Below are 20,083 nucleotides of genomic sequence, written 5' to 3'. Positions count from 1 at the left end.
TGCTTTCTACTGCAATTAGAAAGTTATTTTAAAAAACACATTGTTTCAGATATCTGCTCCTGATACTTAACCTTCTGTTATAAACTATTTGAGCAAGTATTACAATGTTAATCTACTATATTTAATAAATTCCCTTAGAAATACACACCCTAAAGCCTTCCTCTTCCTCTCTAAAGGTAACTATAGTGCAATAAAATTAGTAACAATTCTAGAAAGATGAAACAGATACTACTACAGTAATTCCCAAGTTAATGCATGTCAGAAATCAAGGAGGAGAGTCACGTTCATTTTAAAGATAATAAACTTATTGTTTTGCAAATAATATCATAAACACATTAGAACTTTGGATATGCTTTATTATGCCACAAATTCCCAAGAGATATAAGAAATATTATTTCTGAACGGGACTAACAATTTCACAAATACTAGCACTTTACTGACAATAGCCAAGTTTTTTAAGGTCATGCACATGTATTTAAGTAACCTTTTTAAAATCTCAGTGCTTTTTATAAAATTTAAAGGGAAACTGTAGCAGATCCTACTTTATTTTTCAATACTCAGTGTAAAAATCTATATGTGATATAAATATACATTTTAAGGACGGGAGGGAGGACTGCAAATGAACTGCTTTGCCTAAGTTGTCAGGCTCCTGCACATTTGCACTAGGTACCGTTATGTGAAAGATCATTGTTGGAAATGCTCCTGATAAACTGAAATAAAGGAAAAATTTTAAAACAGCTTGGTCTTTAAAAGCATTAATACCTGGTATAATTTTAAAGGGGGAAATGAAATATTCCTTTACTTCCAAATGGATTAAACAGAAAATTCAAAATACTTCTCTTATTGACAAATGAGTACACTAATACATTTTAAGGCTGGATACTAACACCATTTTCACAACATCCAAAGTATGGATGGGAAACTAGGCAACACTGGTATTTCTGCCATACGCCTAAGGGTAAACAAAGGGAGATGAGGATTTCACCGCCCAAGATGGTGACTGAGCCTGGCATACCACTTTGACATGTGGGCAGCAGATCATTGTTCCCATGCTGGGACTATTCTCCAAAAAGGATGCCCTTATGCAATAATTCTACATCTATATCAAGTCTGATAACGTAACATGGAACTTTTTGCTAAATATATATATGGACATATGTGAACTTCTCCAGTGACCAAGTTAATTATTAAATAAACTAAATGGTGAAAAAATGCTAATAGCTAAAATTATGTTAATTTCAGGGTTGCCAATGGAAGACATAGGAGGAAAGAGGCAAGGGTAGCTGTTTCCAAATCTAAGTTATGATCAGAATCATTAGATGTTGAGCTTTAAAAATTCTATCCAGGGTCTCAACCTAAACCTATCTAGAAGCTATAACCCAGGAATTCTTTTTAAGCAACCCAAATGATTCTGATGATTAGTCAAGGTTGAAACTTCTGAATTGGGGGCGTGGGGGAGGGAAGAGGGCACAATCTAGGTTATTGCAGAGTTTTAGAATTCAACATTGATATTTATCATTTACTCTACATTTTTTCCCAATTGTCTCACCTTCCCTATTTTTCTAACAGTGAATAATGAAGTGGCTTAGCACGTAAAAGGAAAAGAGTCAGTAGGGTACCCAAAATGGGTTTTTACTATGTTCAAGCCATTTACGTACATTAATTGGATAAAAGGGTACCAGTATACTGTTTGAGATTCAACTTCAGACAGATATTTCTTAATGTATTTTAAAGGAGAAGGTTTCCTTACTCAACATGAAAATGTAATATAAAATAATTCTAAACATTATTGTTATTTAATAAAAGAGAAAATTTGTATAATTCTTCAAAATAATTGTTTTTAAAAATCCAATGTTAGGAAGAAAATCCCTTAAATTTGAGGTAGGGGAATAATTCTCTCATATGGGAACAACTGTGTCACAGTGTTATCCTCCAAGTTAGAAATTAAGCAAAGTATTTCAGTACTATTTCTGTTTACATACTGTTTTGTTACAGTAAGTACAAATGTTTTAAATGTGGATAAATATTTTGGTTTTGATTTTAATGCATATGATAATTAAAAATATGGATTCTTTTTTCCTTCTACACTGAAATTGTACACACTCTCCAGGCTTGAACAACTTTTAAAATACCCCATGTTCACTTATAAACCTTGGAATGATAATAAAAAAAAAAGTAGTACCTACATAAGAAATTTTACATTAAAATTACAATTGTATGTTTTTCCGAAGTCAAAGTGATTTTAAATTTATTTCAATATTTGAATACAAAATAGTACATTTTAATTTACTATAGCATAATTCAAGTATTCTCTTAAATTTTATATTTAGCCAACTAGTATATGATATTAACTGACTTTTTATAATAGCTTTCCTTTTTAAAGATGACTGTTATACAAAAGAGTGTGACTCTATGTTCCTCTAAATTGCTTAGAATAAGCTCAGAGAACAAATGACAGTAGACAAAGACCTTTATGAGTAAATCATCAACATATAAAAGGTTGCACACATCAGTAATAAGGCATTTGCAGGTAACTCCCTAAAAAGTATTTGAATTCATGTAAACAAAGACTATGTATATTCTTTTAGGGAGAAAATGCACTACCATAGATGAAATATATTCAGATGGCTGTGACTTTAAACCATATATTATTTGAATACCACACAAAACCAAAAGAGGCATAACCTACCAGTTTAAAAACTAAAAGATGTTACTTATTCGTGAAATAAAAGGTTGATACTTTTTGAAACTGATAATGAAAAAGAAATATTTTGAAAATAAACATCCACTGTTTTCTAGAAATAAATATACATACTTAGTTAGTTTAATGTATTACAGCATAGGAATACTGTCCTAGCGCTAACCATAACATTCAATCAGTAGTTTTAAAATATTTTTCCACACTGAGCCTTGAATCTTCTACCTTGTTAGCTGCCCAACAACTTTCAAAAGAGTTTTATTCTCCTGCTTTAGTTGTTCATTTTCATCTTCTATGTCATCTAGGTCCTTAAGGAAACAAAAAGGAAAATAACACATAAGTTCTTACAACACTTAAAAGTATTCTGAAGGTGATAAAAAAAAAATTTCAAAAATATACATTCAAAGATAATTCATACAAGCAATTAGTTTGCAAACGAGGGCTAGTTCTGAAAACAACTTTGGAAGGAATATGCCCCACCTAAAGGCAGCATCCACTACTAGACTCCTCATTGGTATCATGATAATGCAGGCCAGCTCTTGCCAGATCTTTCAGTTTTTAAAGAGAAGCCAGAAATCAGAATTCTTTATTGTGAATCTTCCAATTTTTAATCACTATAAATAACTTAAGTTTTTAGTTAAAAACAAATCCCTCCTTCCCCAAATTGAGGGCTAAATACATATGCAGTCAATATGAGGTTTGGGGCCTTGGATTGCAACCTTGTGTCAAATTAGGCATCAAAAAGATCCAGGTACAAGTTCTAGATGTACCCCTACCACCTTGGTGATCTTTGACAAGTATGCATGTTGCAGGGGGAGAATTTGGGGAGGTGATAGAACTGAGGTATACAGAAAAGGAGGTCTGGGGCTTACAGAGTTGACCTGGTTCAATTTACGTTAGGCTTCTCTATGACATTTTGTTTAAGGGAAAGGTTTCGAGCTTAAAAAAATGCGAAAGCCACTAAACTAGGTGCTTTAAAGTTACCCGATTCTAGCTCTATGTTCCCTATATTAATCTTAGTATCAATATATGCAACCAGTTAGTAAATACAAAGACAATCCACTATAAGTTTTAGTTTGAAGAAAAACTATTTACAGGCAGACTATTTACTGATGGTTGGAAAAGCAGACATTTATAGATTTATCCTTGCAATTCAAAATACTAAACTTGGAGAAATCAATTTGAATTCTAAGTGTACTACTGGATAGCAAAATTCTGATACACTTAGTATACTGTCTTTGAACAATTAGGTAAATGATTTTTAAATGTACACACACAGAATTTGTATTTACTCACAAACTAAATGAATGATATTAGGAAACCAATTTGTTGAAACTAACGATAATAAAGATACGGGATTCCTAAAATCACTACAACTGAGACCTACCTAAGATTTAGAATTAAATAATAAAATACATTCACATATCATTACTAGATTATAAACTCTGTAAGGGCAGGTGTTTTATTATTCTTTTTAATGAACACACTGCCTAAGACAGTGCGAATACATCATAGACATAAAAATATTTGCAGATTTTATTAAATTATTCTAGAACCAAAAGAGGAATGCCCGTGTTCCAAACCAAGATGAAAGGCAGTCTATAAGAATAGAAGAGCTTACTTAGAATTAAAACTACTGAATACCTGAGGGTCAAATACTGGCTCAGCAGATAACTATGTGATTACTACATATGACCTTGAGCAAGTTAAACTCTGAGTTTCAGTGTCCTCATCCACACCCTGCAGTTAATGCTGTAGAGCTGTATTAGAATGAGTCTGCACATAATGAAGCTTTCTATTTTCTCTTCTTTTAGAATTAGAGTTAAGATTGGATTAGGAATTTGTTCCGTTTTTCCCAGAAGCAAATTTATTTCTTTCCTCCATCTTATGTAAAGCCTTCGAAAAAGGGAAACTATGAAATCTCTCCTCATTACCATTACCTAAGTAATACCTGCTTCTTAAGCAGGGAGTAAATTCTAGGGCTGAAAGAGAAAAAAAAAAAAGAGAGACCTTAGGTTTAGGCTAAACCTAAAGCTGGGGATGCATATGTATAACTGGAGAAAAAAAAGTGGTGAAAATACCACAAAGACAAGGACATATGGAGTTTCTTATGGCAAGACAGTAGCAATTTTAGTTCTTCACTGGGGCAACTCTGTACCAGTACCATTTTATGTGTGGCGCTGACCAAGCTGCCTCTTACCTCCAGACTCTAACTAAACACAGAACAAATCCATTCACTGGTCCATCCCCAAAAGAACAATATTAAGTAAATACAACTGACTGGTAACTGGCCAGAGGAAATCAGTTTATGGAATGAAATGACGGCTCTGGCTACCACAAATTACTATCGCATTAACAAGAGAATGAACTATTTAGTTCATATTATTATTTAATAAAATTAAATAATTTCTTCATATTTATGTATTTTCATCCAGTTGACAGAAAAAAAGGAAACCATTAAACTGAAATATGTGAATACTCACTCGATTTAACAAATCAATTTCTTCTTTGAGTTTTCCAATCATTTCCTCTTTATCTTGCATTAGTCTCACAAGTCTTAAGTTTTCTTGCCTTTCTCTTACCACTTCCTGGTAGATATAATTACAAAGTATTAATTGGGAAGTAACAAGTTGTTTATAATCTTAAATAGCATACATCTGCTAAGTCTGGTGAAGTACCTTAGATACATGAAGATTTCCAATGAATTTCTTAAGTCACTTGGTAAGGGAAGGAGGAACCCATCCCAGAAAAGAACCAGAGAATGAGAGGAATACAGGAGTTGTAAAATATACCTCTGATTAAATCTATGTTTACCAAGTTTTTAACAAATACCAATACTCAATGACTTCAGCTCTTTAGTTGATCACCACCATTAGTAATAAAATATCTTAACATTTAATGACTAAATACCCTGTTGAAGGAAATTCAAAATTTTAATAAAAAATACAAAGTTTAAGAAAAGGAGATGGCTCTATGGAAAACTCTAAACAGAAAAATAATGATCCTGCATTTTACTTTTGGCTCTGCCAGTTAACTGACAATGGATAAAATGAAGGAACTGAAAAAGATTACTGGTTTTTAAACTTTCTTTTTTTTTTAAACAATGCAACACCTTTTCCAAAGAAATCTTATTCAGAAGCCAGGACTTTATGCTGGGTCAGCCACCTTGGGGGCAAAAGTGAAGCAGAACTGAAAAGGTCTCCCATAGAATTTGGCTTCTTTCTTACTCACCCTCAGAGGAAAGCAGCCAGCCGGCCTCATTAATCAGCTGCTGCCAGCTACTAGGAACTCAATCCAAACTCCTGTGCAACTTTAAAAGCCCTTCTGAAGAACCCCCTTGAAAACTATACTATGTATTCCTTAAAGTTTTTAATTTAAACTCACAGAAACTAGGGTTAAAGTTCAAATGTGAACTAAAAATAATCATAATATTATAAAAAGAATTTTTTAAAATTCAATCTCTACTTAAAACAATTTTTATATCACAAGGAATAGTTTCAGTTCAGCAAAATAAAACACACTTTCAACAATCAGAAAGTAATTCAGCACCGTTATCAATTTTAGGGATTGAATGTTTACAGAACAAAGTTGAGACCCCATGGTTAATAAATTAATGGCAATATGCATTTGAGATGTTCTCAAAGATACTCCTAAACAGGTTTATCCTTAAAATTGTTTCAAACACCACAGTGGCTCTAGGCTCTATCTAACTCACAACCCAGAAGAAAGTCTACAATCTGTACAGATAATATAATAAACACACAGTAGTACATACTGCTAACAGAGACTTCTAACCATTTCAAAGGCAAAGATTGTTTTCAATATATTAAAGATAACACGTGGCAAAATGAGAGTATCCATTAAATATTAACCAATTCAAGAGCTGGCTCCATTTCTAAAAGTTTTAACATCAACACAACTGAATAGAAAAGTATTAAGGAAATCAGAAAATGCTTAGCCACTATGCATCTAGAAAATATATAATTAAGAGTGATTCAAAGCTTTTATTTGACTACACATGGAAGTACCAATTAACACTAATGGTATCTTCCATTAGTGCCCCTCATTCTTTTCCCTTTTTTGACACTCTCTTCCTTACATTTCAATTTTTCTCTCTCTGCTGCTATGAAAGTGAAAAAGGAATCCCAATGGTATATTAATTTCATAAATCTTAAATAATTTGTAATTCATACCTTTTCAAGATCTTCAATTTTCTTTTCCAATGTGCTACTTGAGACCAAATTACCTGAAGCATTTGCATCCCTGTTATACCTGCTGAACCCACTTCTATCTGTTCGGGGAAATCTACTTGAGACATCTTCTTCAGAGGCAGTGGTTGTGCTATGGAAATAAAAAAGATACAAAATTTTTAAAGATACCTAATATGCAGCAAGAAGAGTGCCAAGAGTATTTTCTATTCACCCTAAACAATTATCATTCCCCTGAGGACACATGGTTATAACAGCCAACTTATTTATAATTATGGAAGTTAATCATTATTCCAACACAATAAAAAAAATTTTTTTTTAATTAATTCTTTTGACCAGTATCTACTGAGTAGCTGCTAAGTACCAGACACTGTTATGAGTACTGAAGATGGAACAGGAAACAGAGACATGCAAACACGGACTCTGACTTTCATAGAGCTTTCAGTGTAACAGGAGTATAACCAATGACAATAAAGCAAGACAACCATCACAATAAGGTAAGTGTAAGGTACTCTGAGAACTATGACAGGGGACCTAATGTAGCCTATCTCTAGTGAAGAACCACTTTCTTTCTCCTTTTATTTTTAAATTCCATTACATCATGGACCAACACTTTTTTTTTTTTTTGGCTGCGTTGGGTCTTCACTGCTGCACACAGGCTTTCTCTAGTTGCGTCGAGCAGGGGCTACTCTTCATTGCGGTGCCTGGGTTTCTCATTGAGGTGGCTTCTCTTGTGGCGGAGCACAGGCTCTAGGCACACAGGCTTACAGTAACTGCAGCACGCGGGCTCAGTAGTTGTGGCTCGCGGGCTCTAGAGCGCAGGCTCAGTAGTTGTGGCGCACGGGCTTAGTCGCTCCGCGGCATGTGGGATCTTCCTGCACCAGGGCTCAAACCCGTGTCCCCTGCATTAGCAGGCGGATTCTTAACCACTGCGCCACCAGGGAAGTCCCCATGGACCAATACTTTTGTAAGATCAAACAAAAATGAACTGGAAAAATAAAAGTAAAAAAGGCCATACAAAATACAAGCCTAAATGTTTTATTAGATTCAGACCCATAAAATTATATTTCAAAAATAGGATAAACAAAAAAAGAAAACAATTACATAAAACTGCATAATTTTCATTGGAAGTATGCATATAGGCAATTATAGAAAACAGCTATCGCACTAGCAACTTTTGTCATTTCATAATTCTTATTTAACCAAAAGTTATCACTGAAATAGCCATTCTTCATATTAAACACCAATTCACACACTCTAAACTAATAGCATATATGTCAATATTTAAAGTTTTTAATATAACAAATAAGCTTGCTTCTTGCTTTTGCATTAGTTATCTATTACTGAATAAAAAAATATGCCAAAACTTAGTGGCTTAAAACAACACAGTTATTATCTGACAATTTCTGTTGGTCAGGAATCTGGAAGCAGATTAGCTGGGTGTTCATGATTCAGGGTCTCTTATGAGGTTTTAGTCAAGATGTTGGTCAGGGCTACAGTCATCTGAAGGCTTGTCTGGACTGGAGAATTTGCCTCACTTACAGAGCTGATGGCAAAAGGCCTCAGCTTCTCACTGGCTGTTGGCCAAAAGCCTCAATTCCTCAGTATGAGGGCCTCTCTACTGGGCTGTTCACAAAAAGGCAGCTGGCTTCCAGAAAGAAAGCGACACAACAACCAAGACAGACACTGCAGTCTCTGCTATGACCTAAACTCAGAAGTGACATACTATCACATCAACCCCATGATGAATGTGGAACGGGATTACACAAGGTGAAAATACCAGGAGGTAGAGCTTCCTGGGGGCTCTTTTGGAGGCTGGCATCATTCTTGCTAATTTACCTAATCTACGTTGGACTGATGACAATGCTGATCACAAGGGGTAAGGTATATCTAAACTACCTCTATGATTTGTTTTAGTAGCACTCACAGCAGAGAAATTAGTTTCACAGATGTATATTGACCAGAACAGGGGAAGAGACTTTAAAGCAATTTTAGCAAGCTCAGGATATTCAGTTTTAACTTTTATCCAATATGCAGAAAATGACACTTTTCAAAATTTGTCCTCAATTCTTTATTGGTAGCCAGTTCCAATAATTTATCCATCAAAAGTATAGTTAAATCTAAAATAACTTTTGATGAAAAATAATAGATTCTTGATCTATTAATTTCCTATGCATGGGTTTTCTTTAGATGGAAAATAAAATTCAAAGTGTCTTATCAAATTTGTAAGGTATATGATTATAACATTTTGCAACAGTGCAATACTAAAATCATCACCTACTTACTGATAAATTGTGGAACACATCATAACAATTTGAAGAATCTTTTCCCCCAAATTTCTAACTTTCATTTTTGTCCTTTGACCTTATGTAACACTGAAAACATCTGATATTTCTTTCTTGCACGAAAGGCTAATTAAGATCATTTTTTAAAAAAGAATGATGCTATCAGACAAGTAAACTTAATTCACATATTTTAAAAGCTGGGGACCAAACTAGTTTCTTTTTTTAAAAATTGAAGTATAGTTGATTTACAAAACCTGATTTTTTATCTTGTAAAAACATGAAGTGTTCATGCCAAAGGTCAAATACTTTGCCTGAAAATTTCCCTTTAAAAATTATTGTATACCTCAGCATATGGTAACAGTTGACTGGCTCAGCTTCCAAACTATCATTTAGTTTTTTTAAAACCTCAAATTTAATGTATTAGTGTTTAAGTAATTCACACTTTTAGTGAACTGTTAATTTAGTTGATATACCAAGTACACTATTTAGTTCAGCCGACATAACAAGACTTTCTCAATGACACAAGCAGGACGTTGATTTACATTCTGGCACAAGTTCCAACATTTTTTCCCTGTCACTGTCTATATAATAATCAGAACATACTCCTGCAAAGCAAAGCAAAACACCAAACCACATTTGTTGACTTGTTAACTCTTCAAAGTTTTATATACTTCAGAGCAAGCTGTGTTTGTCAGCAAGGAAGCTGAAAAATAAATTCTTCCTTCACATTACTGTCATGTTAGCAAAATCAATGTGTTGATCATATTGTAACAAGAATTCCTTTGCTATCCTGATTTGTCTAAGAGTTGGTCTTCTGTATGACTAAAACTGTCCCTAAATATACCAAGCTATCGGTGTTGCTAAGAAGTGTTACATGAACTACCTTCTTTGCTACAGATTCATCCAACACCTTCCAGCAAACATCTTTGTCTTGTCATTTGTGTGTAGTTTTTTAATGTTAGCAACCTGAAGTCAGACTGTAAAAGAAACTCACACAATACTAATGAAATCCTGAATACATATGAAATCCTGAAGATCTGCTTCTGTCAGCTTCTTAACTGTAATAGTTCTTCTTTCAAATAAGGCATTTGTGGTTGTGAATATAATTATGTCATGCATATAAATGCCACTTAAATTTTGATGGTTTTATTGTTTTAGCAGCCAGTACATCACTGCAAATAACCCACTGTGGTTCTAGCACTTCCCGTCAATAATGGTTAAAAATTGAACTCAATATAGGAGGGAGGACACTTCCCAACAAAACTAGTACAAGCTCTTTTGGTCTGTACCTCTTTGAAATTACTTCCATCATCATCATTTGGTTTAGTATTACTGTCACATTCAGAAAAGAGGTATCTTTTTTTATTAAAAAAGAAAATCTAGGAAAGCTTCCTTTATCATAAGTAAATTAAGATTGAAAATAAAGAATATAAATTTTACTTCCTAGATTTAGATAATACTAACAAAAGCAGAAATTGAAAAGCATAAAAAAGATTTTGTTTTTATTTGTTTTATTTTGATTTAACTATTATATATTTACTTTTTAATTATTTTACTTATGGAAAAAGAATATGCCTGATTAAATTTAACACATGATTTTTAAGGTAAATAAATCCTTCTTCAATTCTTACACATTTTGGGTTACAAATGACTAACATAAAAATAACACAGGTAGAGCAGAATACACATTCTTCTCTAGCTTGCATGGTATACTAACCAAGATAAACCATATTCTAAGCCATAAAACACACTTTCACAAATTTAAAAGAACAGAAATCATATAATGTCTGCTCTTAGACCACAACAGAATTAGACTAGAACCAGTAACAGAAAGATAACTGGAAAGCCCCAAAATAACATGCAGATTAAACAGTGCACTTCTAAATAACACATAGGTCAAAGAAGAAATCTCAAGAGAAATTTTAAAATATTTTGAACAAAACGAAAACGAACCCACAACTTATAACTTGTGGAATGCAGTAAAAGCAGTGCTTAGAGGGAAATTTATAGCAATGAACTCATGTATTAGAAAAGAAGATAGATCTAAAATGAATAATCTAAGTTTCTACCTTAGGAAACTAGAAAAGAAAGAGCAAATTAAATCCAAAGCAAGCAGAATAAAAGGATAACAAGAACCAGAGCAGAAATCAATGAAATTGAAAACAGGAAACCAATACAGAATAATCAATGAAACCAAAAGCTATTTCTTTGAAAATATCAATATAAGCAATAGGCCTCTAGCCAAGCTAACTAAGAAAAAGAGAGGACACAGACAACTAACATCAGAAATGAAAGAGGGACTATCACTAAAGATACCATGGACGTTAAAATGATAATAAAGGAATACTGTGAACAACTCTGACCACAAATTTGATAACCTAGATGAAATAGATCAATTCCTTGAAAGATACAATCTGCCAAAACTCACACGAGAAGAAACAAACAATCTGAATAGGCCTGTATGTATTAAAGAAATTGAATCAGTTATTAATAACCTTGCAAGACAGAAAGAAAGCATGAGGCTCAGATGGATTCCCTAGTGAATCCCACCGAACATTTAAGGAAGAAATTATACACATTCTCTAAAATCTCCTCCAGAAGATAAAAGCAGAGGGAATATCTCCTAACTCATTTTATGAGGCCAGCATTACCCTAATACCAAAATCAAAGATATCGCAAGAAAAGAAAACTAAACACTAAGATGTCTCATGAACATTGATGCAAAAATCCTCAACAAAATATTTGCAAATCAAATTCGAGAATGTATAAAAAGAGTTATACACCAAAATCAAGTGGGATTTATTCAAGGCTGGTTCATCAGTTAAAAAAAAAAATCAATTAATGTAATCTATCACAGTAACAGGCTAAAGAAAATCACATGATCACACATAAATTCAGAAAAAGAATTTGATAAAATCTAACATCTATTCATGATAAAAACTGGACAAACTAAGCACAGATGGGAACTTCCTTGACTTGATAAAGAATACCTACAAAAAACCTACATCATACGAAATGGTAAGACACTCAAAAGCTTTCCTGCTAAGATCAGGAACAAGGCAAGAATGTCCCCCCCCCCCACCATTCCTTTTCAACATCTTACTGGAAGTCCTAGGTAATGCAATAAGACAAGAAAAGGAAATAAAAGTTATACAGACTGGGAAGGAAGAAATAAAACTGTCTTTGTTCACAAATGATAAGATCATCTATGGAGAAAATGTGAAAGAATCCACACCAAAAAATTCCTGGAACTAATAAGCAATTATAGCAAGGTTGCAAGATACAAGGTTAACATACAATAGTCCATCCCTTTCCTACACTCTAGCATTGAACAAGTGGAATCTGAAATTAAAAACACAATACATTTACATTAGCTCTCTCCAAAATGAGATACTTAGGTATAAATCTAACCAAATATGTACAACATCTACGTGAGGAAAAAAACAAAACTCGAATGAAAGATACCAAAGAAAAACTAAATAGAGAAATAATCCCTGTTAATGGATAGGAAGACTCAATATTGGCAAGATGTCACTTCTTCCCAACTTTGATTTCCCACTGATCTACTGGCTCAATGCAAGCCCAATCAAAATCTTAGCAAGTTATTTTGTGGCTATTGACAAACTAATTCTAAAGTTTACATGGAGAGGCAAGATCCAGAATAGCCAACACAATATTAATGAACAATGTTGGAGGGCTAACGCTACCCAACTTCAAGACTTACTATAAAGCTACAGTAATCAAGCAGTGCAATACTGGTGAAAGAAGAGACAAATAGAGCAATGGAAGCAGAAAGAGACGCACATAAATAACCCACAAGTCATCTTTGACAAAGGAGTAAAGGCAATACAATGGAACAAAACAGACTTTTCAACAAATGATGCTGGAACAACTGGACATCTGCATGCAAAAAATGAAAAATAAGACAAAGACCTTATACCCTTCACAAAAGTTACTTCAAAATGCATCACGGGGGCTTCCCTGGTGGCGCAGTGGTTGAGAATCTGCCTGCCAATGCAGGGGACACGGGTTCGAGCCCTGGTCTGGGAAGATCCCGCATGCCGCGGAGCGACTAGGTCCGTGAGCCACAATTGCTGAGCCTGCGCGTCTGGAGCCTGTGCTCCGCAACAAGAGAGGCCGCGATAGTGAGAGGCCCGCGCACCGCGATGAAGAGTGGCCCCCGCTTGCCGCAACTGGAGAAAGCCCTCGCACAGAAACGAAGACCCAACACAGCCAAAAATAAATAAATAAATATAAATTAAAAAAAAAAAAAAAATGCATCACGGACCTAAATGAAAAATGCAAAACTACAAAATTTCCTAGAAGATAACTAACATAGGAGAAAATGTAGAAGACCCTGGATATGCTGATGACTTCTTAGCTAAAACACCAAAGGCACAATCCATGAAAGAAACTGATAGCTGGACTTCATTAAAATTAAAAATTTCTGCTCTGTGGAGTGAAGTAAGTCAGAAAGAGAAAAACAAATATCGTAAATTAACACATGTATGTGGAACCTAGAAAAATGGTACAGATGAGCCGGTCTGCAGGGCAGAAGTTGAGACACAGATGTAGAGAACAAACGTATGGACACCAAGGGGAGAAAACCGCGGTAGGGTGGGGATGGGGGTATGCTGAATTGGGCGATTGGGACTGACATGTATACACTGATGTGTGTAAAATTGATGACTAATAAGAACCTGCAGTATAAAAAACAAACAAGCAAACAAACAAAACAACTAATACTAAACTTTCATTGGGTTATTTGTATGGAAATATGTTAATATAAATGTTCCAGACATTACATGAAATTTCTAAAAAAAAAAAGGTAATTTTAGAAAAATAAATGGATGACAGTAGACTACAAAAAAAAAATTCTGCTCTGTGAAAGACAATGTTAAGAGAACAAGAAGACAAGCCAGCCTGGGAGAAAATATTTACAAAAGACACATCTGATAAAGAACTGTTATCCAAAATATACAAAGAATTCTACAACTCAATAATAACAAACCACCCGATTGAAAAATAGGCCAAAGAACTTAATAGACACCTCAGCAAAGAAGATATACAGATGGCAAATAAGCATATGAGAAGATGCTCCATATCATATATCATCAGGGAAATGCAAACTAAAATGAGATACCACTGTACACATATTAAAATGGCTAAAATCAGGATCAATGCTGGTGAAGATGTGGAGTAACATGAACCCTTATTCACTGCTGGTGGGAATGTAAAATGGTACAGCTGCTTCGGCAACAGTTTCGTGGTTTCTTATAAAACTAAATATACTCTTACCACCAATCATGCTCCTTGGTATTGACCTAAAGGAGCTGAAAACATATGTCTACCCAAAAACCTGCACATGGGTGTTTATAGCAGCTTTATTCATAATTGCCAAAACTTGGGAGCAACCACGATGTCCTTTCAAGGTGAATAGACAAACTACAGAAAATGGAATATTATTCAGCACTAAAAAGAAATAAGCTGTCAAGCCATGAAATGATATGGAGGAAACTTAAATGCATATTACTAAGTGAAAGAAGCCAATCTGAGAAGGCTATATACTGTATGGTTTCAGTTATATGACATTGTGGAAAAAGCAAAACTATGGAGAGAATAAAGAGATCAGAGAGTAAAATGATACTATAGTGATGGATACATGTCATTATACATTTGTCCAAACTCACAGAACGTACAACACCGAGAGTGAACCATAATATAAACTATGGACTTTGGGTGGTTATGACGTGTCAGTGTAAGTTCATCAATTGTAACAAATGTGCCTCCCTGTTGAGGAATGTTGATAATGGGGAGGCTATCCATGTGTGGGGACAGGTTTATACGGGAAATCTCTCTACCTTTCCCTCAATTTTGCTCTAAAAACTTAAATTAAAAAAAATCACATACGTACCACAGCACCTGAACTAGTCGATATCCTGTTCTGAAAGGATTCCGCTTATCATGCACTTAGGCGTGATGATGACAATGTTAAAATGCAATTCAGGCTTCTGAATATTTACTCTTAAGTTTTATTCTTACCTTGTCATGGATTACTTACAAACAGTTCAAGGACCACACTTTGAGCAGCATTATGCTAAAGAATGTTTAAACTCAGACTTAAAAGAGGAATAAGAATGTGTAAATATCTAGAAACAAAGAGTACGTGGCCCTTTGAGAAACAGAAAAATCCAATATGGCTAAAGCATGAAAGGTAAATATAGGGGTGATAAGATATGACACTGGAAAAGCAAGCAAGAGACCTGAAAGCAAGATATGACACTGGAAAAGCAAGCAGGGGACCTGAAAGCTATTTTTTGAAGAATTTCAACTAATGGTCTCCAAATTTATCCATTACATATACATTGGTATGTATATTTATCTACTATCTTTATAATCGATTTACAATATCATTATATTTGGTTATATATTATATATTACATATTCATATATACTTTATTATACAAACATATATGTAAATCAAATATGATTTACAATATGATATTGTTAAAATATTATCTGTATCACAAAAAATATAACATAAAGGGGTGAAAAGAATTTTAAATGTACATCTTTTTTTTTTTTTTTGGCTGCGTTGGGTCTTTGTTGCTGCGCGCAGGCTTTCTCTAGTTGCTGCGAACGGGGGATACTCTTCGTTGCAGTGCGCGGGCTTCTCACTGCAGTGGCTTCTCTTGTTGTGGAGCACGGGCTCTAGGCGGGCAGGCTTCAGTAGTTGTGGCTCGCGGGCTCTAGAGGGCAGGCTCAGTAGCTGTGGCGCATGGGCTTAGCTGCTCCATGGCATGTGGGATCTTCCCGGACCAGGGATGAAACCCGTGTTCCCTGCGTTGGCAGGCGGATTCTTAACCACTGTGCCACCAGGGAAGTCCCTAAATATACATTTTAATTATTTATGGTACAAATTTTTTTGTTTTCACAAAAATTGACTATAATATTTTTAATGAAAGTATAATTTGAATATGCTTTACTTCTGAGGAACTTATTTTAACTCTTTGTGATATATAGAGATTTGAAGGTGTAGTTCTAAAATGAGCTTGCATATTTGATTTTTAATGTCTGTAACAGCAGAAAGAGATGCCTCACAGTAAGAATTTAAAGTTTTTTAAATTTTCACTTAAAACTCCAAAGCAAGCATCAAAATTTTTTTCTAATTTATAAGAACAGATCTGATTTTATGTATCTTGCCAACTGAACAACCACATGATCACCTTTGCGTTTATATACTTGTTTTTATAGTCTCCTTAAATTCCCTCCCCCGACCTATCCATTTTGTATTAGTTAAACAACATAATAATTCATAAATCCATCTAACCATTCAAATTGCACTATTGTGCAACATTTAGAAAGTGAACAACGCACACTTTCGTCAGAATACCTCAAATACTAAATAATCATCTGATACATAGAACAAGGGAGTAAATTAACAAGTACACAGTGCTAGCTATTAAGTATACAGTGGGCCCTACGAATCTGTGGGTTCCACATCCAGACTGAACCAACCCACATCGAAAATATTCAGGGGGGAACAAATGCTAGAAATTTCCAAAAAGCCAAACTTATATTTATATAGCACTCACATTGTATTAGGTACTATAAGCACTCCAGAGATAATTTAAGTATACAGGAGGATGTGAATAGATTGTATGTATTGTGAACAAATACACCATTTTATATAAGGGACTTGAGCAGCCACAGATTTTGGTATCCTCAGGGTCCTGGACCCAATCCCCCCTCCGTGAATATCAAGGGATGACTGTAAATGTCTTACTGTCTTTTAGATTAAAAGGTAAATATAAACAGAAGATCTAACATTTTCCTCCTGCATCCTAACATTATCTTGTGCATCACCCTGCCTTGGAGACCAGTTTAGACTCATTTAAAGGTAATAGGAAGTCATTAAAGCAGGGAAAGTGACAGAATCATTTTAATAAAACGCACTGGAAATGAGCAAAACTGAAGGCAGCGAGACCAGTTTGAAGGGTATTGTAATCATCTATGTAAGAGACGATGGTGTCCCTGGACTTCCCTGGTGGCGCAGTGGTTGAGAATCTGCCTGCCAATGCAGGGAACACGGGTTCAATCCTTGGTCTGGGAAGATCCCACATGCCGCGGAGCAACTAAGCCCGTGCACCACAACCACTGAAGCCCAAACACCTAGAGCCTGTGCTCCACAACAAGAGAAGCCACCACAATGAGAAGCCCGTGCACCACAACGAAGAGTAGCCCCTGCTCGCCACAAATACACAAAGCCCACACGCAGCAACAAAAACCCAACACAGCCAAAAATTTATTCATTTTTTTATTTTTTTTTAAAAAAGAGATGACGGTGTCCTAGATTGGTGGGTTGGCACTGGAGCTACAATGACTGAATTTAAGTGAGGTGGTGAAGAAAGGGGAGGAGAGGGGAGGGGAGGGGAGGGGAGGGGAGGGGAGGGGAGGAAAAGGAAAGGAAGGGAAGGGAAGGGAAGGGAAGGGAAGGGAAGGGAAGGGAAGGGAAGGGAAGGGAAGGGAAGGGAAATGAAAGGAAAGGAAAGGAAAGGAAGGAAGGAGGGAGGAAGGAAGGAAGGAAGAAAGAAAGAGTCAAAAGCAATGTCCAGATTTCTGACTTGAGCAAGAATGGATTTTGACACCAACTACTGAAATCCACTAAGTTTCACAAGTTTACTTTTGAACATGCTGAGTTTAAGATGCTTCTAAGATATCTAAAAGTAGATATTTGAAAGTTGTTGGTTATATAGGTATAGAGCTAATGATTTAGAATCATCAACATAGGTATATACAGTAACCAAAGTCACCAGAGTGAAAGAAATTTCTAGAACAAATACACAGAACAAAAAGAGAATAAAGTCTAAGACAAAGAGCTGAGTAACACCAACACATAAGGAGTAAGTACAGGAAAGGAAGAACTACAAATAAAAACTGGGAAATACTGGCAAAGTGGTAGGAAGAAAATCAAGAGGGTAAGGTATCACCAAAGCCATTATCTATCATGTTATAAAAGAGCATTAGAATCATTTTAAAGGATCTCTTTTCACTTAAAAAGAAGTCCACTTATCTGCATCAACCACAGATTATTCAAGTAGAAACCACAACGCTGACAACTACAAACGAAAACCTAAAAATGTGGATATCCCTTAATGTTTGTATTTGCTTGATGTACAAGCTTAAAACAGCATTTCAAAAAGTTTAACCTATTAACAATTTTAAAAATCCTTCATATTAGGCCTGTCAATACACAAGTGATAATATCATACAAACTCAAAACAAGGAATAATTATTACTGAAAAACATAATCAGTGATTTATCCCCATTAGGTATTAGGTCTGTAAAGAACACTGTCCTAATTGTGAATAACTGTGTTATGTTTTAACTTGATCTTATTACCAAATTTAGCTCTGTTTATTTTAAAAACAGAAATGTTTTTAACCTATTTTTGAGGGCTGGATATGTACAGCACAAAATACCCAGAATAAAAGATTGTTTTATTAACTCCAAAAAAGATTGTAACGTCCTATTCAGGAATGTTATTAATACAAATCTCTAACCAATACAATTCCAAAAAGAATCCCCCTCTGCCCTTAGTTACAAAGTATTAACCATAATGTTCAGAAAAGGAAAAAGAATAAACAGTATCATCAAAGATAAATACCACCATTTACCGAAATTTTCCCCCTCTGGGAATTTTCATATTTTCTGTGGAAAGACTAGAAGGTGTTGTGCTGGGGGATAAAACTATCACGAGAACAAGATTGGCAGCATTATGAGATTACAGCTAGAGGAATTTTCCACTAAAATAGATATTTTAAACCTTAGCAATTAGAAGAAATACAAGACCCATGAGTAAAATCCTAGTTTTAGAATGGATACCAAATATTTAGAAGTATTAGGTAAGTTGTGAAATTATTAAATAACCAAGAAGTACATGATTGGTCTCCATATTTTTAATGTTTCACTACCTTATTCAATTCCACCACCACTGTCCCAAACAGCCCCTCACTCTGTGTAGGTCTTCTCTCTCTTCTCCCTTTAAACACACACACACACACACACACACACACACACACACACACACACAGCAACAACTAAAGACCAAAATCATCTCTCAGACTCTTTATTAAAATTGTGATACATATTCATTGTGGGAAACAGATAACATGAATCAATATCTCCAGTAACTCCACCAACCCAGAGATAACGGCTGTTATGTTCTACAATATATTAGTAGTTCATAACCGTTTTGGATTGCAGATCTCTTTGAAAATCTGATGAAAAATATAGCTCTTCTCCCAGATAACCATGATATTCTTTTACATAGAATTTTAGCAGCTCATCAATAGAGTTCAAGTTAAGAACGCTTATATATATTATGATAGACGTTGTTTTGTATCATACTCTTTGTAATATGCTTTCCCTCTCTCCATTTAACATAAATAGGTAATAATTTTCCTATAATTATTAATTCCTATAATTAATGGTTTTCTAAAGAATCAGTTTAATGCCTGTATTGTAACTTTATATTAATATGCTATAGCTTATAACCTATCTCATTGTTAGAAATTTAAGTTTCTCCAGTTAGGGGCTATCATACATGTTCATTTCTGGTATGTTAAGTATAATGAATTATCCTAAAGAGATCACTATAAACTTAACCAAGTAAACATTCTACTAAGAAAATTACACATTGGGGGAAAAAAAACCCAAAATACATGACCACTGATCCATCTTTCTTAAACCTTGAGTTTCAGAAATTTCATGACCCCCCCCTCCAAATAATTATCCAAAGTTATTTAAACATGTTTTAAAAAGGAGTTCAGTGAATATGTTAAGAGACGTTCTAGGTAAACAGGAGTTGATTCAATAAAATAGAGCTTAAC

The 20,083-nt window shown here is 34.6% G+C and overlaps 1 protein-coding gene across 1 annotated transcript in view; it reads right to left on the bottom strand.

Annotated features, from left to right (window-relative positions):
- Window positions 1-2,331: 2,331 nt before the first annotated feature.
- Window positions 2,332-20,083, bottom strand: part of PAWR (pro-apoptotic WT1 regulator) — a 99,775-nt gene continuing 82,023 nt past the window's right edge. Inside the window, exons 4-6 of the mRNA XM_061205649.1 lie at window positions 6,892-7,039; window positions 5,182-5,286; window positions 2,332-3,006 (exon numbers count right to left, since the gene is read on the bottom strand). Coding sequence (XP_061061632.1) covers window positions 2,920-3,006; window positions 5,182-5,286; window positions 6,892-7,039 — 340 coding nt within the window. The 3' untranslated portion in view covers window positions 2,332-2,919. The remainder of the gene's footprint in view (window positions 3,007-5,181; window positions 5,287-6,891; window positions 7,040-20,083) is intronic.

Source organism: Eubalaena glacialis, chromosome 11 (genome assembly GCF_028564815.1).
Source record: "Eubalaena glacialis isolate mEubGla1 chromosome 11, mEubGla1.1.hap2.+ XY, whole genome shotgun sequence".
NCBI lineage: Eukaryota > Metazoa > Chordata > Mammalia > Artiodactyla > Balaenidae > Eubalaena > Eubalaena glacialis.
The sequence above is the reverse complement of the archived record's forward strand: the minus strand, read 5'-3'. Positions and strand labels throughout refer to the sequence as shown.